The sequence below is a fragment of the Syngnathoides biaculeatus genome, chromosome 3, assembly GCF_019802595.1.
Source record: "Syngnathoides biaculeatus isolate LvHL_M chromosome 3, ASM1980259v1, whole genome shotgun sequence".
Lineage (NCBI taxonomy): Eukaryota > Metazoa > Chordata > Actinopteri > Syngnathiformes > Syngnathidae > Syngnathoides > Syngnathoides biaculeatus.
Window position 1 is genome coordinate 20187346 of NC_084642.1, and position 25178 is coordinate 20212523.

A 25178-nucleotide genomic window follows, 5' to 3' on the forward strand; every position below is an offset into this window, starting at 1 on the left:
AATATGCACAAAATTGTTTTTTTTAATTATCTCACTCTTTTAAGAGAGCTAAATATAAAAAAATACAAATGTAGAATAAAAAACAAAATGAAACTACATAAAAAAATAATATAAGAAGCATGAATTTTTATAAAATAATATATAAACTTCCTTTTAAGTGTCTAGCACTGGCAGGAGCTATAGATTTAAGCATTAAAAACTCAAAAATGTTCACAAATCAAGTAATTTTCAGTGCAAAATTCACAAAATTCTAAAATAAATAATTAGAAAATACTTGAAAATGAAAAAAATACACAATTCAAATAAGAACTATAAATGAATGTTTACAAATAAATAAAAATTTGGTGAATAAATCCAGCAGACAATACATATAAATCAAAGGTTGGAATACAAATGCAGATGATCCTTTTGTACAATGCTATCCACTCTTATGTTGCTTATATAAATGCAGAGGCACTGTTTGGACGGGCCCCTTTTGCATCACGGTCGTATTCAGAATTGGAAGAGAAGATTCGAAGTAACCAGCCCATTGAGGTAAGTGATCGAATTTTACATGTAATAATTTTGTTTTATTTTTTCCGTCCATTTTTGTATTTTAAATCCACTAGGTGGTGGACTTTACTTGCTAAATTGCACTTTATGGCTTGTTCCACTCATTGTTTTTAAATTTTTTCCTTATTCTTTTTTTCCATTTCCCTTTGGCTTTACCATGCTCAGTGTGCTTGTCGTGTGCATTTTCTTGTCTAAATTCCACTACCTGCAAGTCTTCTCTCACCACATCCAAAAATCTCCTCTTTGGTTTTTGTTTCCTACCTTGTGGCTCAATTTCCAGCATGGTTCTACCTTGTTTCTTTGCTCCACTTTTACAGTAAAGTATGTGTTAAGTATGAAGGTACGCTGATGTGTAAAACTACTGTGAGAACTTGTGCTAATATTATATTTTCCCTTTTCATCTACTTCAATAGATTGTTAAAAGGACTACTTCTATGACAGTGGCAGATTATATCAGACTAGGTGTGTGTGCGTGTGTTTTTGGGGGGGGGTGCTGGTAATGGTGTAGAGCAGGGGTTTCAAACTCAATTGACCCCTCCGTACAGGGCACTTAACCACGCCTCCTGAAGTCACGTCACCCCACTGTTGCTAACCTCAGACAAACAGACAAAATGGCGTCGCAGGAAGAAAAGTCGAGAGCGAAATTTTCCGATTTACCATCTGATTTTTCACTCGCATTCTTACCGAATAGTGAAATATCATTGAAGAGCAGACAGCAGGGCTTCAAGTATTTCAGCGAGGGGTATATCAATGGTATTTCCATGCATATCGACGGAGAAACCATTGATATTAGCGCGACAAGTTTCCAGAGTCAGAGGAAGACCGAGAAGCCACATAATATAATATATTATAACCCAAAGACGAATTTGTCATTGACAGTTTCCTATTTTCGTGTTACCTATCACACTTGTGTCCAGAATCTGTATATGTATCTGTATAGCCGTTTGTGAACCGCCATATGAAGGAAAAGAAGAAGGCGAGGCTTGATTTACGAGTTGTTTCTCTCGTTTTCTTTGTGTAACGTAACGCGCTCCCCTCAATAATTATTCTTGAATTAGTGCCGAACCTACGTAAGTCCCGGCCGAGTACGACAATCACTACTTTAGTGTCCTCAAACATCCTTCCTTCAGTCTTGGTGTCTCGGTGCACGTCGAAGGCTTTTAGGACTCGCTAGTCCGGTTTAGCTTAGCTCGCTAGCCGCCAACAAAGAGACACGTTTGTGCAGTCAGGTCCTCGCAAAGTATCGCTCAACACAGATCAAGTGTGTCAATCATTCACACGTAGCTATGTTATGCAAGCGAAGAACTGCTAATTCATTTATATGAGACATGTATTGAAAATCAAAAATAGGGCTTACCTTCGTGCAAACATATTTTTTCCGGTTGATTTTAGATGGATTCAGTTGATCATGCGGTCTTCCACAAAGTTTGATCCATCGAAGACATTTTTCGTACTCGGTCTTCTGTTGCGGTTGATTTTAGATGGATTCAGTTGATCATGCGGTCTTCCACAAAGTTTGATCCATCGAAGACATTTTTCGTACTCGGTCTTTGGTTTTGGAAGGGGTACAAATTGAACTCCACCAACTAGCCTATCAGGATACCTGTCGTCACTATTGCAAAGGCCGTGACTACACCTCTTAACCATATCTATTGTTAAGGATCCCTAAGACGTGATAAAACGCAAACAAAAGCTCTACTGAACCATGCGACTTTGTCCGAGGTTATGGCGGACGACAACAAGGGGCGTGGTTTAGGCACATCTCTGGCCTCTGATTGGTCAGCGACCCGGCCTACGCAATTTCTACGGAGGGGTCAATTTACCATGGGGAAAGACCAGAATCTGGCAAACCTGGGCCACAGATGCACATGCACATGCAGTTTATATTAGAAATTTAAAAAATCCAATCTTCTCAAATGTACTGGACTTCTTTTTTTTCTTGGTGTTTTTGATAAATGACTTTTGCTTTGCATAGTAAAGTTTTAAGTTGCACTTACGGATGTGGCGCTGAACTGTATTTACTGACGTTGGTTTTCTGAATGGCAGCATGGTGCCTCAGCTGGTAAAGCGTTGGCCTCAGAGTTCTGAGGTCCCGGGTTCAATCCCGGACCCGCCTGTGTAGAATTTTCATGTTCTCCCCGTGCCTGCGTGGGTTTCCTCCGGGCACTCCGGTTTCCTCCCACGTCCCAAAAACATGCAACATTAAATGGACACTCAAAATTGCCCCAAGGTGTGATTGTGAGTGCGACTGTTGTCTGTCTCTATGTGCCCTGCGATTGGATGGCAACCAGTTCAGGGTGTACCCCGCCTCCTCCTCGTTGACAGCTGGGATTGGCTCCAGCACTCCCTGCGACCTTTGTGAGGATAAGCGGTAAAGAAAATGGCTGGCTGGATGGATGGTTTTCTGAAGTGTTTCTGAGCCCATGTGTTGATGTCCTTGAGACATTGCGTTTTATTTTTTAATGATGCCGCCTGAAGGGTCAATGATCACTGGCATTCAGTGTTGGTTTTGTCTTGCCGCTTACATGCAGCGATTTATCCAGATTGTCTGAACTTTTTGATGATATTGTAGACTGTAGATGATGAAATCCCAAAATTCCTTGCAATGGTACATTGAGGACGATCGTCCTTATTGGAATCTGGTTTGTCCAAGATTTAGTAATTTGTCTATTACTGTGGCATTCCAATGGAATTCATGTGTTCAGGCCACCCACTGAGGCAATTTAGTATTGGTGGTTTTTGGCAACAATATTTTGACCTTTTGAATGCATTGTCCATATTGCGTTTTGAGAGCAACATAATAAGGTTGTGTTGTTGTACATCAGCTCCCTCCTGGGGCCAGGGTCTCCAAGCAATGCCGCGACCTCCTCCTGCGTCTCCTGGAGAGAAACCCGGATGCCCGGATCAGCTTTGCCGAGTTCTTCACACACCCTTTTGTGGATATGGAGCACATGCCGAGTGCTGAGAGCTTGGAGAAGGCGGTAAAAGACAAAAGAGCAATTCGTGTCGCTGTCAGAGATTCAACAGTGTGACTTTATGTTTTTTGTTTCCCTACAGAAAAAACTGGTACTGCAGGCCGTCCAGAAGGACCAGGAAGGAGAAAGGTCTGCCGCACTCTCTCTGTACTGCAGCGCTCTTGAGCACTTTGTCCCTGCTATTTATTGTAAGAGCATTGAGCACCATCTTGGACCTGTACTAAATAAAACAAAAAATCACCTTGTTTTTCCTCCTTTTCCAGATGAGACTGACCGGCAGCGTAAAGATATCCTCAGGCAAAAGGTAGGCTGGACAACATGCCACCTATTAATATGTGTAAGTCACTTCCTATTTAAAGCATAAGCTAAACAGTATAAGCATTGATAATTTAATGTTCACTAACCTGAAGTCTTGAGATGTAATTTATTCATGTACTCATAAAATTTTCATAGATGAGCTAGAAATGTTTTTGAACGAATCCCTAAATAATATAAAAATTTTTTCATTATAAAATATTTTTTTTATAATCAATTAAATGATTATTTAATAAAATCAATTAACACAGTAATACGAATTGTTAATTTGACTAATACTTTTGTATTTTATTATGTGCAATAAATTAATTGGATGACTGGTTAGTAGAGCTGCCTCACAGTTTTGAGGACCTGGGTTCAAATCCAGCCTCGCTTGTGTGGAGTTTGCCCGTTTTCCATGTTTTCCACATGCCTTTGTGAGGTTTCTCAGGGTACTTCGGTTTCCTCCCACATGTCTAACATGCATGGTAGGTTAATTGAAGACACTAAATTGCCCGTAGGTGTGAATGTGAGTGCGAATGTTTGGTTGTATGTGTCTTGTAATTAGCTGGTGATCAGTTCAGGGTGTACCCTGCCTCTCACCCAAAGATTGCTGGGATTGGCTCCAGAACGCCTGTGAATCAAGTGAGGATAAGTGGTGCGGAAGATTAACAAAGGAATGAATGAACGAAGTAGTTAGTTGTAACTATTTACATGTCTAAATTCAAATATTGAAACATTCATTTATTCTAATTGTTACATGTTGTTGATAATTAAATTTAATCTTTAATTAACCAATTCAATAAAATGAATGCAAGGTTGTCAGGAAATACAAGTTTATAAATGTTTTAAATTTTTTTTTTCGATAAATCAAGTTACCTATTTAATGAAATCATTGTGGATAAAAAAAATGAATGAATACATTTTAATCATCCCAATATTAATCAAAATTTGTGGCTCATGAGTGTGGGTGTGGAGGCTGGATTAATGCATGAAATATTAAAGGGATGTCGATGATGTAAATGCTTGTTGGGACATATTATATCTATAATGAGTCCACAAGGATGTATGTGGCCTGTTCTCTGTGTAGATCCTTCTTCATGAGAGCCTTTATGAATTTTGGCTTACTTTGGATAGCTCTGCTGTAGAGTCTGTTCTGAATGAATACCACATGTGCAGCATTGCGAATATGTCCCTGCAGGTCCGCCAGTATGCATCTCGAGCAGAAGAGCTGAAAGCCTTAGTAGCCTCAGACAACAAGCTTTTCTTCGAGGAGGCATGCACCTCCAGGGACATCCTCCGAGGTATTGAACATTGGAGAGGCAAGACAAGAACACATATGGAGTTTGTCTGTTTTAGTCTTCAAATAGCGGCCAATTGGCAGCATGGTAGACTCATGATTGGTGTCTTATAGTTCAAAGATTCTTGATTTGAATCCCAAATTAGCCCCTCTGGTGTGGACTTTGTACATATTTTCTCTAGGTACTCTAGCTTCCACCAAAATCCCCAAACTATGCATTTTAAGCCTGCCTCATACTGAGTGATGCGGCTGAACCCGACTGAACTCTCACACAGTGAACAGGTTTGTCAAATGCTTTTCATGAGTTGCTGATCATTTGGCCTCTGTTTTCACCATGATTTAAAATTTGAATCATCAGCGCATGCTATTGCAATCTCATCAAATTGCACATAAATTTTCACATGCTAAAAATACATTTCTGGGTTTTAAGCCAGTGATGCACAGAACAGCCATCACTCCACCCCAATGTCATTCAAATTCATGCAGTGGAACCTCAGTATAATTAACCCTGATAAACAGACTTTGGATTTAACAAAAAAATACTGTCCAGTTGACAGCAGTACAGAATGGGGGTGGGTTCAGGGCACAAAAAAGTGCTTCACTTTAACGGACCATTGTATTTAAGTATACACATATTGTTTTACAATAATATTTAACTTTATCATTTGTAATGTACGTGTGGATGGAAAAAGTGATGCTTTTGGCCACGTACCGAGTAGGTTCAAATAATTGGGAGCGTCAAATCTCTTAAAATATATTTCCTCTCCCTCTATTACTCTTATCGTGTTATAGTTTAATAAATGTGATAAAGTACCATATATTGTTTGTCCCTTTACATTGTTTTGCAACGTTCCATTGTGATTGGGTTTGACTACATCATAGAGGGTGCTGGCAATCATGGAGAGTGCACCCCACTCTCCTTTTCTCACCCAAAAGTCAGTTGGGATAGACTTCACCTCACCCACACTCTGAAAACAATAAGCACTCATTAACATCTTTCTCTCCTTTCCCCTGCAGAAATGTCCCGCGAGCAACCACGCTTACTAGCAGCGCTGGAGATGGCGTCCGATGCAATTGCTAAGGTCAGACTTTTCAACCTTTGTGATACATAACCTGTACAACAGGTCATTTGAAAAAAAAATGGAATCTTTTCAAGAGAAGTAAAAATAAAAAACAGAAAATGTCATTGCTCACCTGTCCATACAGTCTTAACAGGAGATGTGATTAAAATTTAGGGTCTCAATTGTAAAAACACAGTGCTGACAGCTTTATCAGAGGCGACCCAACAGATATTTTAATGATGAGACTTCAATAAACACATTCATTCATATGAAACTTATTCTCACACATAGCTACTCACTATTTGTACTGACTGATGGTGGAATGCACTTTTGTCAACTTTTTTATCACTGTGATTGTAATGTTAAGTGACCCTTTATAGCAGACCTATAATGCACTTTCATCTTTCATCATGACCACAAATGACTGCAAACGTCTCCACACTTTTTTAATCTCCACATCTGACCTCTGGCAACACCTGTATTCATTGGTTGACATTCTATTTTAGGCGCTTCTTTCTGGATTACAATGCACACCCCTTCACCCAATTAATAAATGACAGAGGTAAAAAAAAAAAAAAAAAGACCTTGCCTATATGAAATGAAAGGCTAACCCTCCCATAAAGCAATAGAAAAGCTGCACCACATTACGAGAGTCAACCAAGGTCAACGTAAACATTATTGAAACTGAAAAGGCAAAGGCAATCGTGTTTTGGAAGGAACCCCAATTATTTAATCATCAGAAATTGTGTTTTCACCTTTCACGTATTTATTTTTAACCACACAATGATCAAAATGAGGAATCTTATTATTCTGGGGCTGGAAGGATTAATAGCATTTTCATTCATCCATCCATCCATTTTCTTTTGCCGCTTATCCTCACGAGGGTCGTGAGGATTTCTGGAGCCTATCCTAGCTGTCAACGGGCAGGAGCCGGGGTACACCCTGAACTGGTTGCCAGCCAATCGCAGGGCACATTGAGACAAACAGTTGCATTCACAATCACAACTAGGGGCAATTTAGAGTGTCCAATTAATGTCGCATGTTTTTGGAATATGGGGGGGGGGAACCGGAGAAAACCCACTCAGGCACAGGGAGAACATGCAAACTCCACACAGCCGGGGCCGGGATTGAACCCAGGTCCGCAGAACTGTGAGGCCAACGCTTTACCAGCTAATCCACCGTATCGCCGCATTTTTATTCATTTCAATGGAAAACATTTCCTTTGTTTACGAACTTTTCGGGTTACATTCGGGGTAATGGAAAAAATTAAGTTTGTAACCCAAGATTCCACTGCAAATGTAATGATTAAAATCGGTTTATTGTCAGTCTTAAATGTTTCACTATTAAGACAAAATGTAATTATTCCAAATTTTTATTAATTTCCATTTTATTTTAGTTTAGCATTAACAACACCCTGATATTAGTCGTACAAGTAGCACTAAAAAGGTTTTTAAATGTTGCTTCCTTAAACCTCCAGAAACCCAGTCGATAATCATGTGTTATCTTGGTATTTGGGCTGTAGGAGCAAAGTGGACTGGACGATAAGGAGGCCTTGGATGAATACCAGAAGTGCTTAGAAGAACTCCTGTTGGCTCTCGCAGGTAGTTAGATCAACTCGTCTTTCCAAAATAGCCTCCTCATCAATGATATTGCCCTCCCTTGAGAGAATTTTTACATGACCACTAAGGACATAGTTTGCTAAGATCTATATTAGCAGGCACTAAATGCAGTTTTGTTGGCTGTTTAGTTGCACATAGATCTATTAAGAGTGTGATTTTTCCAGTAAGATCCCTAATAACACGTTAAATTGAGTGTTCACTCACTCTAATGGTTGCAAAAACCACAATGAAGGTCCTTAGTGCTGCACCAGTATGCCGCAAAGCATGCTGTGAGAATGTAAATAGCTTTTGAAGTGCATGTTTTGTGTCAATTATTTTATTAGTTTATTTGTTTTATTATTTGGTAGTTTTGCTCCATGCGTTTGCTGCGGTGTGATCATTTTCTTTTTGATGTGACACCGTGAGTGTGTACAACATTGTAATGACCTGCCTACATGGGCAGTGTGAGGGGCAATGTAAGCTTTTTACGCTTGAATGTCAAATGCAATTATTCCTCACTGCCTTGTGAGTGCCATCATGTAGTAGCTTACATACATGCTAAAACACATGCTGGCATGCATGCTAACAGTGTAACCAGTCTATTTAAGTGTGTCTTGGTGAACAGGTTTCTCAACATCATTTGCAAATGCTGAAACTCAGTGTCCATATAAGTTGCACCGCATTCTAAGGCACCATCTATAATATGACGTCTTGTCTATTGAGAAGAGAATTTCAAATCTTTATGATCATGCAAATACGCTTAATTAAAACAAAATAAAACAGAGACTAAAATACGGGGGTGGGTGATAATGGCTCTCTGAGGTTTAATGTCCCCTTCTGACAGGGAAATTGCCTGAGCTGGTTTGTGATTGAGCGGTTCCAACCATATAGTCTGTTACCCTATGACACACAGATTCGGGTCTGATAACAGTCATTTTGAGATCGGGTGGACGCTCTTTCACACTGGAGTTGCCCCCAATGAAAGGCCTCAAGCAGGTGTGAGCTTTATTATTCTATTGTCCCACATTTTAGTGCTTCGAACTTTGTAGTTTATTCTGATGAGCGAAAGAGTAGCCTCCTTCCACCTTTGTTTGTGCCTATACATGAAGCAGCAGCTCAGATTATCGACCCTTTCTGGAGTCCCCTGAGTAGGGCCGTTGTTCCTCAGCATCGAACAAAGCCAGGTGAGGTGTCTTGGCCTTTTTGTTAGGATATCTCCTGGACGCCTCTCTGGCGAGGTTTTCCCGGTCTGTCCCACTGGGAGGAAGCCCAGGGAACAACCTAGGACATGCTAGAGAGACTGTGTCTCGCAGCTGGCCTTGGGATCCCCTCGGAGAGCTGGGCGAAGTGGCTGGAATGAGGGAAGTATGGGCTTCCCTACTAAACCTACTACCCCTGTGATACAACCCTGATTAAGTGGAAGAAAATTGAATGATAGATTAAAAATTGACTGAATATTGCTGTTGTAATTAGTGGGAGCACTGCATGTATTTAACTTCAATGACCTGGTTGGTCTCATCTCGTGTTGAATAGCATGCCGTTTTGTAAGACCAAACATCGTAGCCAGGCTTAAAAAAAAAGGGTTTCTCTGTTTCTACTTCACTTATGCTTTTGTTTTTTTTATTCTATATTACACTAGCATATCTTAGTATTATGCGGTCAAAGTTTGTAGCGTAATGCAGCTGTATTGTATGCTGTGCTGTGATAAGTGTTACAATACAGAGTCAAAGAGCAATGGTGTTTTTGTGTGTTGGGATTTATATCGCACAGTTGTGTTTGCAAATTATTGGACAGACAAATTTGGTGACAGAGATGGAACATAACTTAGTAACACTGCCCTCCTTTCTTGCCACCATTCCCTTGTACTCCAGCCGGTGTGAATATTTTAGGATTAGCAGCAATTGGAATAACAGAACCATTATTTTCATTCACCACCTTATTTTCAGATTCTCAAACCTGCCAAGACGCATGAAGACCGTTGTGTTGCTGGCTGGACAGTTCGCTGCATCAGAGCGTTATAATCCGCTGACAGCAACAGACAGCAAAGTCTAAATTCTTCTGTAAATTGTCTGATTAGAAGATGAGATGTCATAAAAAATGTAATGAGTATATTAATTCAGGAGCTGCACATGTCGACATGCCATTATAAAGTGGACTAATCGATTCAACCCTGAGTACAAACGTTTAGTTAATCAGGCCCAAAGAGAGGATCACATCAGATGCCGGCATATTTCGGGGTGGTTGTCATTGCGAGAATGAAGATGGAGGTAATGTGAGAGAACGGGTGGGCGGGGCTGTTCGGCAACACAGAAGGCGATTCACTGTCTGTGTGGCCTTGTATGAAGCAATGAGCTCATGCGTCCTCATATGAGAGTGATTCCAATAGTGAGGCTTTTTGGAGACGAGATGATGGGACCCAGCGCCTGCCAGGGCCCCTGCGTGCGGTACGGGAGCCTTGCCATCTGCTTCCCATTTAGGCCTTGCTGCAAACACACAAGACGCTTTATCTTTTGCTGATGAGAACTTGAAACGGCCAGCCAGCCAGCCAGCCAGCACTCACTCTTGTCAACATACCGCTGATTTCCACTTTTAAATGAGCGAAGATGCTCAAAATATGATGTAGCAGAACACATGGAACCCTCTGGATGGCCAGAAGTAGCTCGCTTTTATGGTGATGCATGAGTAAAATTCTTGAGCTGTTCAAACCACGACTATATGCCGATCTGATTGGTGTGACCAGTATCACACTCTCTCTCTTTCTCTCTCTCTTGCTGTTAATCAGTAGGTAGAGCGTGTTGAACAGTGAGCGAAGGGTAGCTGGTCCGAATCCCGACTTTGAGTGTCTTTGGGGAAGACACTGAACCCTAATTTGCTCCCATCCGGCCTAGTAGCGCCTTGCATAGCACTAGTTGTCCATTGATGTATGAATGTATGTGTGTGGAAGGATGAATGTGAGGCTTTCTAAAGCATTTTGGGCACTGTGATGTTGTAGATAAATTGCTCTACAAGTGTAGTCCATTTAGCATTTACCATATGAAAAGGCACAAGCTTTTTTTCCCTCATAGTGTGACATAAGACCAAATGTTTCCTGTTTTGGGTAAATTTGGGTTCCCCAAATTATTTACATTTGCTACATACCAGAATATTGAAAGTAGGATTTTATTTTTACTTTCTTAAAAGTCTGGTTAACATACAGTTCATTATTATTTGCTACTATTGCTTTTGTTAAACGTTTACAATATCCTAGTCCTATCCCAGTTATCAGGCTCATTCCTCCCGACAGAGCTGGGTTTGCAAGACGCCTTGCTAACATATGCCTTGTCGATTGCGAGAGGATAGCTGCTTGAAAAGTAGATCTTGGGGTAAAAAAAAAAAGTCTGGCCACCCTTGCTGTATATTCTCTACATCTAAACCAACTCCTCAGAAAAGCATCAAACAAATCTCCGCGGTCCATATAATGGAATTATTGTTTGTCGTCAGTGCCACGCTCCCTCTCCAACTCATCAAGTTCCGCCTGTGTGTATTCTGGCTCAGATGCACAGACGTGAACATTGTACATTATGCAATTTTTGTTTGTTTGTTTGTCTTCATTTTTAACAAAACTTGGCCACAAAATGCCAGATAGTGGGCGTTCTCTGTTCGGTGAAATGTATCCATGAGCAATGGGGGGTCAGATCAGTAAGCACTGCAGGCGTGGCAAACGCTGATTGGGAGTCAGTTTTCCAGCCGGGCTCATTGGAATGTCTGAGCGAGAGAGGAATTTCGATCATACTTTTCCAATTTAGAGATGTTTCTCGATGAAATCTGTGGATAACTCTGACATTAAAAGACACTGACCCCTCATCTACCAACTTTTAATGTGTACTTTCGACAAAGTGTTCCTTTAAGAATGGATATAAAATGTCTACACACCCCTAGTAAACAGGTGATGCATTTTCACAACCTTTTCCACTTTTGTGATACACAACCTGTACAACAGGTAAGTTTAAAAAAATTGAAATCTTTTCAAAAGAATGGAAAATAAAAAACAGAGATAATGTTGTTGCTCACCTGTCCAAGCAGTCTTAACAGGAGATGTGATTAAAGTTTAGGGTCTCAATTATAAAAACACAGTGCAGACAGCTTTATCAGAGGCGACCCAACAGATATTTTAATGATGTGACTTCAATAAACACATTCAGTAGTATGAAACTTATTCTCACATGTAGCTACTCACAATTTGTACTGTACTGACTGATGGTGCAACGCACTTTTGTCAACTTTTTTTTGTTGTGATTGTCATGTTAAGTGTCGCTTTACAGCAGACCTATAATGCACTTGGCATTTTTGGCGCCAACTCTTTCATCATCCCCGCAAACGTCTCCACACTTTTTTTAATCTCCACAACTGACTGCTGGAAACACCTGTATTCATTGGGATGCATTCTATTTTAGGCACTTCTTTCTGGTTTACAATGCCCACCCCTTCACCCAATTAATAAATGACATAGGTAAAAAAAAAAAAAGAGCATGCCATTATGAAATGAAAGGCTCAGACAATTATAATAAACCGCCCCACCCCGAGTTACATTTGGTTAGTTGTAGTAAACTGTTCACACTCACATTTTTATTTAACATCATCCCAAACTATGTCTATGAAATTTGTTTATGACACTTATTGTTTGACCTGATAGCTAAACTGTCCAATTAGCTTACCATTCTTTCTGAGTTTTGTAATGACGGATAAAATTAAACATCATCATTAGTCTCTTTAATGCATAAGTTATAAACATGCATCTTGGCATTTCCTCATTTTGCAGACGTCATCTAATCCAAATTTGATTATATTTTGAACGCTTTCCATTGTTATTCATGATGTTTCTGGCACATGGTGGGGTGGACTGTTTCATGACTCAAATAGTGTACAACAATATGGTCATTATTCTCTCTTTTGTCCCTCCCAGCTGAGCCGCAGGGCCGCCGTCGAGAGCTGCTTCATGGCGAGGTGAGTCTCACCATCGTGGCAGTGACCGGTCACATAACAGCCCCCACTTCTGCTGTGCTAAATAATGATGTGATGTTTTGTACTTTTTCATGGTCTAAAAGACCCAAACAGTGCAGAGTTGATATAAAAAAAAAAAAGATTGAAAATGAAAAGTTTAACAACCCGAATACACACATGCTGGTGTGCTTGACGGTGACATAGTTGACATAGTCATCATAGGTGAATCAAGGTTTCTTTTGTGAGCCTCTTGTAATTATTTTGCTTCCTAATTCCAGTAATTAGTGTGCTTCCTAATTCCAAATCTGTTGCCATCAACAAAAGGCTCAAAACAAAAAATTGTTACTGTACCAAAAATACCGTGTTACAGACACAGACCTGTATTCATATTCCTCTCCAATTTCATTGTACAGTTTGTATGGTGACGATAAATGAAATTCATTTTAATCATCAAAATTATATTACCGGCGGCACGGTGGCTCAACTGGAATGCGTTGGCTTCATAGTTTGGAGGTCCTGGGTTCTATCGCGGACCCGCCTGTGTGGAGTTTGCATGTTCTTCCCGTGCCTGCATGAGTTTTCTCCGGGCACTCCAGTTTCCTCCCACATCCCAAAAAACATGCAACATTAATTGTACATTCTAAATGGCCCCCAAGTGTGATTGTGAGTGTGGTTGTTTGTCTCCATGTGCCATGCGATTGGCTGGCAACCAGTTCAGGGGGTACCCCGCCTCTTGCCTGTTGACAGTTGGGATAGGCTCCAGCACTCCCTACGACCCTTATGAGGATAAGTGGCTTAGAAAATGGATGGATGAATGTAATTTCGTAATCCATTTTATTATATATACATATATATTTTGGACAAAAAAAAAAGGTTAATGGAATTATATGTTAATATTGAGTCCCTCTTCTTCCCTCACCTTATCAAGTCTCTCATCCATTGAACTTGTCCACTGATAGTTTCTGCCTCTCTCATTTGAGCATCCAAGATTTACCACTTGCAATAGAGTTCAGGTAAGAGGATGGTGATGGTCACAACATGAAATTTTCCCGTTGCTTATAACTGAGGAAAAAAAAAAATCACTGTATCAGTTTACCTACAATATCGATTAAAAAGGTGCCTTAAAACTCAACCTAACAAAGAGGTTTTTTTTTACAGCTACTATCTTAACATGGTGCATTAGCCTAACTTGGTATGCTTTTATGGGAACCAAATAAAGCTTTCTGCATGACTGCAAGCCCTCGATGTCTGGGGAATCCAGAGACACTTGTAGTTTAAAAGAGTGGCTTCTTTTTCTTTCGGCTTGTCCCGTTAGGGGTCGCCACAGCGTGTCATCTTTTTCCATATCAGCCTATTTCGTGCATCCTCCTCTCTAACACCCACCGTCCTCATGTCCTCCCTCACAACATCCATCAACCTTTTCTTTGGTCTTCCTCTCGCTCTTTTGCTTGGCAGCTCCATCCTCAGCACCCTTCTACCAATATACTCACTTTCTCGCCTCTGAACATGTCATGCCAAAAGAACAAATTTATATTGTTACCATCTTCCCTTCTGTCACTCTCACACACACGGACATAGAACTGCATGCACTCTTCCAGCTCCCCTCATTTGCGCATTCAACTACATCCTCCCAACCAGTCATCCATCACAAAGTTTAGAACTATAATTAGTTAAATAAACTATTAATTTATTGTTAATTTGCCATTATTTTTGTGAAAGCCTAAATTAGTTTTGTACTGTATGATAAATATAAATAATACAGATCTAATAGAGATTAATTTATTGCTCGTTTGTTGGAAAAAAAAGATTGCCTTGAAATTTGAATTTGTGTGTTTTTATGTGTGTGTATATATATTTTCTTTCCATTTTCTTTGCCGCTTATCCTCACGAGGGTCACGGGAAGTACTGGAGCCTATCCTAGCTGTCAACAAGCAGGAGGCTTGTTACACCCTGAACTGGTTGCCAGCCATTTGCAGGGCACATGGCAACAAACGGCCGCACTCACAATCACACCTAGGGGCAATTTAGAGTGTCCATTTAATACATGTCTTTGGGATGTGGGAGGAAACAGGAGTGCCTGGAGAAAACCCATGCAGGCACAGGGAGAACTTGCAAACTCCACACAGGCAGGGCCAGGGTTGAACCCGGGTCTTCAGAACTGTGAGGCCAATGCTTTAAAGAGGGGCAAAACTTAAAGTAACTCAATGTTCTTTTCTCCTACTGCAATTAAAATCCTTAAATCTAGGTTAGGTGTTTATTGGTAATGACAAATGTCTTCATGCCTCCTTTAAAAAAAAAGTACTCCTTTCTTCAAATGTGATTTGTTGGTGGTTACATTTGAGTTTTTAATTGCTTTCTTTATATGTCTGTCACCATTATTGCTGTTGACACTGAAAGATTTACATTGATAATTGAAACAAACACGAGAAAGAACATGGGCAACAAATTTTCCAAGAAACAAAATCAAATGTTTATTTAACTCAATCCTCTGCACATAATACTGTGTGACGCTGAATGCACAGAACCACAAACATTTTAGACAACAATAAACCAACTCGGTTGTGCGCTGTGGAAGACTGGTAAGCATATCTACCACACAGTTCTGAGGACCCTGGTTCAAATCTGCCCTCGCCTGTGTGGAGTTTCCACTTTCTTGCCGTACCTGCGTGGATTTTGATTGGATGTTGTGGTTTCTTCCCACATCCCAAAAACACGTATGGTCGGTTAATTAAAGACTTGAAACTGCTCATAGGTGTGAATGTGAGTTTGAAATGTTGTTTTGTTTATATGTACCCTGCAATTGGCTGGTGACAATTCCAGGGTTGACCCCGCCTTTTCCTCGAAGATACTGTAGCTAAGATAGGCTGCAGCACGTCCATGAGGATAAGCACGAGACAAAATAAATGAATGATTAAACTGATGCGGCACAGTGGAGCAACTGGTTAGAGTGTTGGCCTCACAGTTCTGAGCATCGGGTTTCAAATCCCAACCCCGCCTGTGTGGAGTTTGCATGCTCTCTCCGGGCCTGTGTGGGTTTTCTCTGGGTACTCCGGTTTCCTCCCGCATCGCAAAAACATGCATTCATTGGAGACTCTAAATTCCCTCTCGGATTTATTATCAGTGGGACTTTTGTCTGTCTCTATGTGCCTTGCGATTGGCGAGCGACCAATTCAGGGTGTTCCCTGCCTCATGCCCGTTGACAGCTGGGATAGGCTCCAGCACTCCCCGCCACCGATGTGAGGATAAGCAGTGCAGAAAATGGATGGATGGATGATTAAAATGACTCCATTCCCAGCATTCTCTATCTTTTGTCAATTGGAATCCTCATTGTGATGTATTCTGTGTAAACTGATGTATTGTTCAAGTAATGAGAAAGTGCAGCCCACGCAAAGTTCCTCCATGTTTATTGGACACAATGATTAAAGCCTTCTGGTTTGAGGGCAGAATACAAAATCAAAATGTAAAAATGGTTATTTGCTGTGGCAAATCACGCTATTTTAACCAAGGAGGTCTCATTGTGTAGCATTGCACAAGCACTGCTATGTTTTACTTTCTCCTGCCCTGCGGCCCCTTAGCCTAAAAGCACACGTGTCCCTTCAGAAATGTTTTTGCAGTTTCTTTACTCCAACAAAGTTGGCACTGCACTTCCCACAGCTTAGAGGTCTCACCAGAGAGTTAAAAAAAATAATAACGCACATTCCACACTGCTGCAGCAGAGACTCAGACATCCTGTCTTGTGCTACTGAGTGCAGGTCAGAAAAACACTGTATGCTACCCATAATGTAATGGAATGCCTGCTTTCATTATGTCCACTGCGTATCCTCCATGCCTGTTTCATATCGTGCTGGCAATGAGTGCATTGCGTCTGCTGATTCGTTTTGCTACTTGTTGACTGATTCACTGTGACATTGGTGTATTCCTTTCAAATATTCAAAATGGCCCCTTTTTGTGTGTATAGATGTCATTTTAGGATTACAGAGTCCTGTACATCATGTGCCAGATGTTCTTCCATAAAAACACTGTGATTAACCTTGTTTTCTGTTTCCAGGTTAAAAGCCTCATGAGCAGAGCTGAGTACCTCAAGAAGAATATTAAAGTAAGAGTGTTTTGCTTTCAGTTTGTGGCATTCTAGAAATTCCTTTTTATTTTATTGTTTTTCTGCGGCACGGTGGTCTAATGGTTAGCACATCTCTCTTGAAACTGAGAGGTTTTGTGTTTGAATGCCACTTCAGGCCTTCCTGTGTAGAGTTTTCATGGACACCTTGTGCTTGCCTGGCTTGAAACCAGAGCAGGAAAACAGTCATGTGATTTCGATTGTAATGTTAACAACAGATGCACATTGTTTATGTAGCAAATTTGGTCACATGGGTGGGAAAGTGTAAATTCAATGAAGATTTTTTCTCCAATGGATACGATTTATTTTGTGGAAGAAATGTAGACTTTACACCAATTTTATCAGCCTGATCAGTATTGGCCGATAATTAAGATATTTATACTGATTTCTTTTCTTGTCATAATTCGCCATTGATCGGTGCCACAAAAGACCTTTTCTTCAGATTGAATCATGCACAGTGTATTTGAATATAAAAGCTAGTTTATTTTTAGCCTTTTAGCCCATGTCTTTTGACGCAGCACGATCAATATCTGATGGCCACTAAAGTTATTAAAAAACAAAGTAGGCGGCACGAACCAGACAACATATCTGAGAAAGACAACATGTAATGTCTGGATCAGACTACAAGACAAGTTTCGTCTTTCACAATTGTACTATATCAGACTACAGCTATAAAATCTTGTATTCTGATACCACCGCATTCCGTTTTTTACGATCACCGGGCTTTATCTTGTCTATTCAAACGCAACCGGATACACTCATTACCATAGCAACAAGAAAAAGAGTAGATAGTTCCCATTGTATTGTAAGTACAAAATAAAAAAATGCTCAGGAGAGGATGTCAATTCAAGGATTGCTTGTGCTATTTTTACATACTTTTAATACGAAACATCTCGCAAGCAGCAACAAAATGTTTTTTATAGCGTAGCAAGCTGGTGCTAGAATTCACGGTTGTGTGTAAAGATGCTGCCATTGAATCATGCTTTAAAGTTATGGTGTGGGTGAAGTCATTTAATTACAATAACGTAATTTAATTGCAGTAAGTTACCACCCATTATTTGTGTCGTGCTGTATTGTGGGTTTGACATCTTCTCTGATCAATATTTTGATGTACGTTATGCCTGTACTGAAAGCAGAGCTACTCTGGTCTCCAAACACCGTGACAAAACACAAATCATACAACTCAATGGAAGGAATTGGGAAACTTATTCTGTGCAAATTTTCCTAGACTCTGACATTGCTTACTTGTTGGCATGCAGTTTCAACAAGACAGCCTACATCAGCAAGTTTGGCTTAGCCATGTATATTCCAGTGTTGCTTTTTGCAGATGCAAATAAAGGCGTCTTTGTTTTACTGTTTGATGAGCGCGCACTCAGACCACAAAATCAAACTAACTGGATCTACAGTACATATCTGATATTGGAGCAAAAATCACATAAAGTCAATATATTTGGGGTTGCTGTTCATGGGACATTGAACAGGCCAGGATTTACTGCGCCATACAAAACAAGTAGAATAAGAAAATGAACAAGAATATAATAACAGAGATCATTTTACGATTTAGACGATGTAAATCCCAGATTGCACATTTCTGGAAACACTTGAGTCCTAGCCATGGAACAATGACTCACTGCGACTTATCATCACAGGGTACAGCTACAGTAATCCTCCGCTATATGAGGTTGTTCCTTAGCTGTTGCACTATCCATCCATCCATTTTCTTCACCACTTATCCTCACAACGGTCACAGGAAGTGCTGGAGCCTATCCCAGCTGTCAATGGGCAGGAAGCAGGGTACAGCCTGAACTGGTTGCCAGCCAATCGCAGGGCACATTGAGTCAAACAGCCACACTCACAATCACACCCAGGAGCAATTTAGGGTGTCCAATTAATGTTGCGTGCTTTTGGGATGTGGGAGGAAACCGGAGTGCCCAGAGGAAACCCACACAGGTACGCGGAGAACATGCAAACTCCACACAGGCGGGTCCGGGATTGAACCCGGGACCTCAGAACTGTGAGACCAACGCTTTACCAGCTGACACACCTGCCACCCCTGTTGCACTATATTGCAGTTTTTATTTGTACTATATTATTGTCTAATCCATTGCTCTTGCTCTCAGTATACTATATTTCAGCCTGCTACAATAGAGTACCACATTTTTTTATTTTCCCAAAAAGAGAAGATAAATGATCATATTGTTGATGTTTGATTTACATATTTGCAAATTTTATTATATTACTCCATATTTTATTATGGATCATAATAATTTAAGTACCGGTATATCCTTTTTAAGAACAATAAACTTTGAATTTTTAATAACATTGAACATCGCCATTTTAATGTACAACAATATTTAGATAAATGGGAAATATGAACATTAGCTCTGTTTGGTAAAAATGCACTTAAACAAATATTAAACATTTACCACATGTGTATCAAGTCATTAACCCACGATAAAGGCCTAAAAATGTTTTAAAGCGTGCCAAATTTGATTGGTTAAAAAAACATTTATGTACTTTAAAACGTTTGAGCTTTGTCACTGTTTTACAATCCGACGCCTTACATTTTAATCACTCAGGCGGAGAACTCATCAAAGGCACACAACATTTACGCCGTCCATAAAGAAAACAAAATATTGGAAAGTTTTGCTTCAAGCGACCATGTCCATGCACAGGAAGTCAGCTAGGTTGTTTTCCAGGTTTGTTCAAGTGACATTTTGCATAGCGGCTTTTCATTGTTCCCACAGAGTAGTGAGAATATACAGTATGAGTACGTACTGTGTATGCTTTTGTTTGTATGTCTTGCTGCTGCATGTGAGTTAATGTAGCTGCTCTTTGAATGTTTGTAATTACTGTAAATCTATGCTAATTAACCCATCTAAAGTGTTTTGCATTATATGTTAGCATCAGTGATGGACAGGGCTCACTACTGTCTATTGCACTGTCTGCAAGTTTAGTTTTTCTAAGAAAACTATTGATTTATTTTCCTAAAAAGAAAAGATAAATATGCAAAGAGGATATGTTTTTTTTTTTTTACAATTAGCAATCTTGGGTTGATTGGAGAATTTACTGGGTTTTTTTAACGTTTCATTTTAAATGTAATCAAATGTTACTGTTAACACAAATAATTCATGAGGTCCACTGTGTGTACTCAATGTGAACCGAATGGTGACCTTGATACGAAAGTACATACCAAACTGTGATTTTGGGTGGGCTGTTGCAGCAACTGTAGCTACTAGCTATTGATGTTATGTAATGCTTCCCCTTCAGATGGTCTACGGTTTTTTTTGTATGATACATGTCAGACTTGAATTTTTTTCAGATGCAGGAGACACAGAGGGACGCCTCGCTGGATCGGGAGCCCTTAGCGGACTCTGTCAGAAGTTGTGAGTATCATATTGTTCTCAAATGAAGATCATATACGTGGTTATTTTTTTACTTGCGAATACACTTATAGTGTAAAGCTTATTCAAGATGACCAACGCAACACAGCACATACTTAAAGATTTCTATTGTGGTAGCAAGACTGACCTCTGGGAGGCAGCACGGTGCCACAGGGCATCGAGACTGCCAGAAAAGAATGAGAAATAGAAAGATTAGCTGTACAAAAGGAAATGGAAGAAGCTAAGCTAACTGTTAGCTTATTTGGAACTAGACTGTCGTGTGGTTGTACACAAACACACACACATGCACACACACGCACGCAGATACTGGAGTGCCTGGAGAAAACACACACAGGCACAAAAGGACAACATGCAAACTCCACACAGGCAGGGCCAGGATTTGAACCCCGGTCCTTAGAACAGTGAGGCCAACGCTCTAACCAGTTGCATTCACCACAGAGCTGCACTGTGGAATTATTGATTTTTTTAAATTATTTTTCTTCTTCTTATTATTATTATTATTATTATTATTGTACTGGGTTCACTGGAGAGGCAGCTTGAATTTCCAAAGTACGGGGCTGCTTCTTATTCTTGCTAAGTTATTTTAATGAAAACCACAGCTAGCCACAGCAGGCTGGCGTGCAGCCAAAAGCAGCTGCCCCGTCTCAGCAAACACTGACGTTTCACTAAGAGCATATGTACACGTATAGCACATACACTATGAGAACAAAAGTATTGGGATACACTGTGTGCTCATTCAATTCATACGCAATGAAAATGGATTAAAATATGGAATTCACACTCCCAGTTTAGTCTTAAAATGAAGTTTGTCCACATTAAACTCATTCAACATGACTTTATGGACCTTGATTTCTGAAACCAGGCTAAAAAAAGGGGGCCATCCCCAAAGTGTTGGAAGCTTATCATTGTCTGAAACCTCGTTGAAGTAAAGTTGAGTGATGAATTTATGTTCATGAACTGAGGGGTCTTGTACAATCAGATTGATAAAATAATGGTTTGTGAACCATGGATTTTATTTTTACTTGTTACAAATTTGTTTTCAGGTAGTTCTTCTAAGTTATTTAAAGTTGAGTTTTGGTCGTCAAATACTAAATTATGAAATTATTGAATAATTGTAGTTATTGTGATTTCAGTATCATTTAAAATAATCCCCAATTATTTCTTTCCATAATTGCCCAACCCTAGGTTAAAATACTCCTATTACCACTAATATTTAACAATTTTAACATCCATTTTATTGTTTTTTTTTTTTAAATTAAATAAAATATTTTGAAATTAATTCTGTTAATTTCATGTAATAATCAGGTTTGAGGAAGATTACCGTCATCCTAAAAATATAGATTTGTTGGTAGTTGGATTATGCAAAAAAATTTCTGGGGATTGGAAGGTGAACTACCATTTTTCGACTTGTCAAATGTCACCTCAGCATTTTCTTCCATTTTTTTACATTGTTGTAACACGTGGTAATGACAAAAAAATAATAACAATCTGGAATTATTGAATATCAATGAAGGTCTCCCATCATAGTAATTTTTCTAATTGATTAATTGAGAGTTGCATTAGAGGATATCGTAAAGTAAATTGCTCCTTTTTGTCCTGTCAGCATGCTGCGTGCAGTAAACCTGAAGCGCCACGGCGGGAAACCAGCTGGCTTGGACCGTCATTCCAAGCCGAAGCTTTCACCCCAATGGCGCTCTGTGCTCCATGCCAAATCAAACCTGCATCCCGACCTCACCTCACACACTTGTGGGCTCGTCTGTGCCAGAAGCGGTCAATGTTTCGGTTGTTGCTGTTGGTGAGGTTGCAGGTAGAGAGAGCAGCGCTTGTCAGGCCGGGTAAATGCTGCAACACAGTTGATTTTGAGCTTACACACTGTATATCCATTCAAAACAAATGCAATTTACAATATTTAACCTTTAAGACTGAATTTACACTGTATTGTTCAAGTGACACCATTAGGGTTTTGTTTTTTTTTTTGCTTTTTTTTTTTTTTTACTCTGAAGTTTCACAGTTGAGATGTGTATTATGGCATTATAAAGAGAAAATGCAAAAATGGGATATTTTATCAGAGCTCTTCCAAATATGGATTAAAAACAAATGTCGGATATATTCCCATGCAAATGCTGTAGCCCAACAATGCCAGCGTGACCTCAAAATATACTCGTCTGTTAAAGTAACACAAATAAACCCGTTAAAAACATGCTGTAAATCTAACTACAGTGAAAACATAGACAATTTAACATGGATTAAATATGTATATTATATAAGCAAAATATTTGCTGACTGCAACTAAGTGGGGAAATGTGAAGGTTAACTTTATTTTAAATTAATGAAAACAAGCGTAGGCCCAGGCCAACCAAACTAAAAATATTCTGTCAGTGCTTGTCTTCACGTTGTTGGAGTTATTTATTTCCAAATTGGGCCTCTGCATACAGAAATAATGTAAATAGACTGGAAAAAAGCAGTTTGACCTGCAGTTTAAAATCTGGCCTGCTATTGTGACATTTTCTCCCCTAGAATTGTAAACGTGAGCTATTTTGCTAATTCTTTAAGCTTCTGCAAAACAAAGAACAAATTGAATTTGTACACTGTGCTGACAACGTATTTTGACCACATCACTCTGGTCAACAAGCCAAAGGGATTGAAATCAAAAGTATTTGCAGAAAACTGAAAATGTGTCCCGGTCGTACTGGTGTCTACTAATGGATTGACCCTTTTGGACTGTACTCTCTGGTAACACATACATAACAATGGAACCTGTAAGGTCAAACAATCCATTCCATGATGTTGGACAAAATTTTAAAAAATTCAATTGGAAAATAATCCGAAAAGAAGGAATCCATTACTGGGTTCAACTTGTGCCATCTTGAGTATTTGGACAGGCAAAATTGTGGCTTTTACTGGCATGCAAATGTAAAAAGAAGTTATTAACACTTAAATAAAATTGAAAACTGAGTTGTTCACACCCCTCCGCCGTCCTGTTATATTTATTGCAAATCAAATAGATTTTTAGATTTGCCCCCCAAAAACATGGAAGGTAATGCTTCTCCTGGCTCAAGTTTTGATTTTATTCGACTGTTTTTTTCCTCCTCACTATTTTACTCTTGTAACAACAAATAACACGAGGGCTAAAGCTAATAAGATAATGCTTTGCAGTCGTAAAAAGAATGTGACCACTGTGTAGTACAATTTGAAATCTTGTTGGAATTTGAATGCTCCGCTTAAAAAAAAAAAATGCAGTTCACTTTGTGGCATACAGTCCATTTTCATCTCTTTAACCATATAGTACCAAGCAGCCTGGCCCGAGCTGCATGCACTATGGCTTAATCATTGTCCCTCATTGCGCACACTAGTTGCTTTTTGTGCCTGCATTGCAAAAAAAAAAAAAAGTGCCCCATCCCCAGCCCTTCCAAAAAAAGTGCACACAGCTGAAGTCGTACGATGCAATATACAGTATTTTAAGATTTTTGCAACTTTAGAGGCCTCATTTCACAAAAATGGCTTAAATGGAATATTCTTCCTAAAATGTCTTCACAGAAACACTTGACACAGTGCATTAGGTGATGTATATTCTGCAACATCTTATTATTGTCACTTTCGCCATTATTTATTGGGCAGCCAGGACCAGAGACACATGTGCACTTACCTGCGTTGTCATAATTTCCATCTTCTGTTCCATGATTATAACCACATTTAACATCACTTCTCCCCTTTTTAAATTACATTATAAAAACAGCCAGTTGAAAAAATTCAACAGAAAAGGAGAAGGAATTTTGACTCCAACCATCAGTGTAATTTTTTTTTTTTGCATACTTCCCCGAAAATGTTGCTCAAGTTTTGAATTCTTCATTGGACTTGAGAGGCTCCAGTGTAGTTCACCCTCCAACTGCCAATCCCTTCCCCCGCATCCTCGCACGTCTCTGCTATGGCTCAACCGCAGGCTCGCCATGTCCTCTTCACCGATGGACGCATTCCCACCACCGTGTAAGAAGACCCGGAGAGGTGCGGCCCAGGCCTTGTTTACACTACGGTTGCAGATATGGCCTGCGTGTATGTCTGTGTTCGCGTGTGGGTGAGTGAGTGAGTTTGTGAGTGTCTGTGTGAAAGAGCAAGACAGACAATGACACACAAACGGGGACGCACTGGGCCCAAACGAGAAGCACCGGACTGATAATCCTCACATGCACACTGTTTTAATGTCAAACACATGCTGTAATATTTCAAAATAGCTTGCATTTTCTTGGGAAAAAAGATTAAAGTATAAATATGTATGTTGGCAGCACCTGCACGCTGCTCTGTTTAATTCAGTGTTTTGTATCTTGACTCAGCTGTTATTTTGATAATTACCATTTATTTATTCAAGAAGAATAAGCCAGGTGGGAAATAAATGATTGTTTGAACTTCCTTCACCTTGAGATGTTTTTTCAGCAGCGCGCTGCCACGCCAGTGACCATCTTTGTTCAGAGGTTGTGAAAAGACAGCCAGGGCCTCGTGAGCATCCTCTTCAGGAACAGCTGGATCCTGTCCACAAAGTGGGTGGAGAGAGACAGGAAGGCTTGGCAAGGGAGACTAAGGACATTTTATAATGATATGATTCATACGTGAGACTGAGGAACAAACACAGTGAAATGAATGAATCTTGTCGAGTGAATATTTCCCATGAGAACCACACTTAGAAAATCTAAGGATTGTTTGTATTGCTCCCCCCCTTTGCCTTTCTTGACAGGTTTATAACGTTGACACCATCACACTGTGGTAACCTTAAGTGGTCATAAAAGCTTCTCTGGGCATGTTGACAGTTTTACCCAACTGAAAAAATTTCAGGTAAATGTATCATGTGCCTGGTTTCAAACAGATTATTGCAGGTACTGTGAAGTGCAGTCAAAACAAAAAATGTACT

General features: G+C 39.8%; 1 protein-coding gene across 2 annotated transcripts in view; it reads left to right on the forward strand.

Moving 5' to 3' along the window:
• ulk3 (unc-51 like kinase 3) overlaps positions 1 to 23243 on the forward strand; it is a 28975-nt gene extending 5732 nt beyond the window's left edge. For both annotated transcript variants that reach the window (XM_061814720.1, XM_061814719.1), the window contains exons 7-17: positions 452 to 534; positions 3378 to 3533; positions 3610 to 3715; positions 3791 to 3831; positions 5023 to 5125; positions 6139 to 6203; positions 7705 to 7783; positions 12723 to 12763; positions 16809 to 16856; positions 20197 to 20260; positions 21882 to 23243. In XM_061814720.1, coding sequence (XP_061670704.1) covers positions 452 to 534; positions 3378 to 3533; positions 3610 to 3715; positions 3791 to 3831; positions 5023 to 5125; positions 6139 to 6203; positions 7705 to 7783; positions 12723 to 12763; positions 16809 to 16856; positions 20197 to 20260; positions 21882 to 21898 — 803 coding nt within the window. In that variant the 3' untranslated portion in view covers positions 21899 to 23243. The remainder of the gene's footprint in view (positions 1 to 451; positions 535 to 3377; positions 3534 to 3609; positions 3716 to 3790; positions 3832 to 5022; positions 5126 to 6138; positions 6204 to 7704; positions 7784 to 12722; positions 12764 to 16808; positions 16857 to 20196; positions 20261 to 21881) is intronic.
• Positions 23244 to 25178: the final 1935 nt, after the last annotated feature.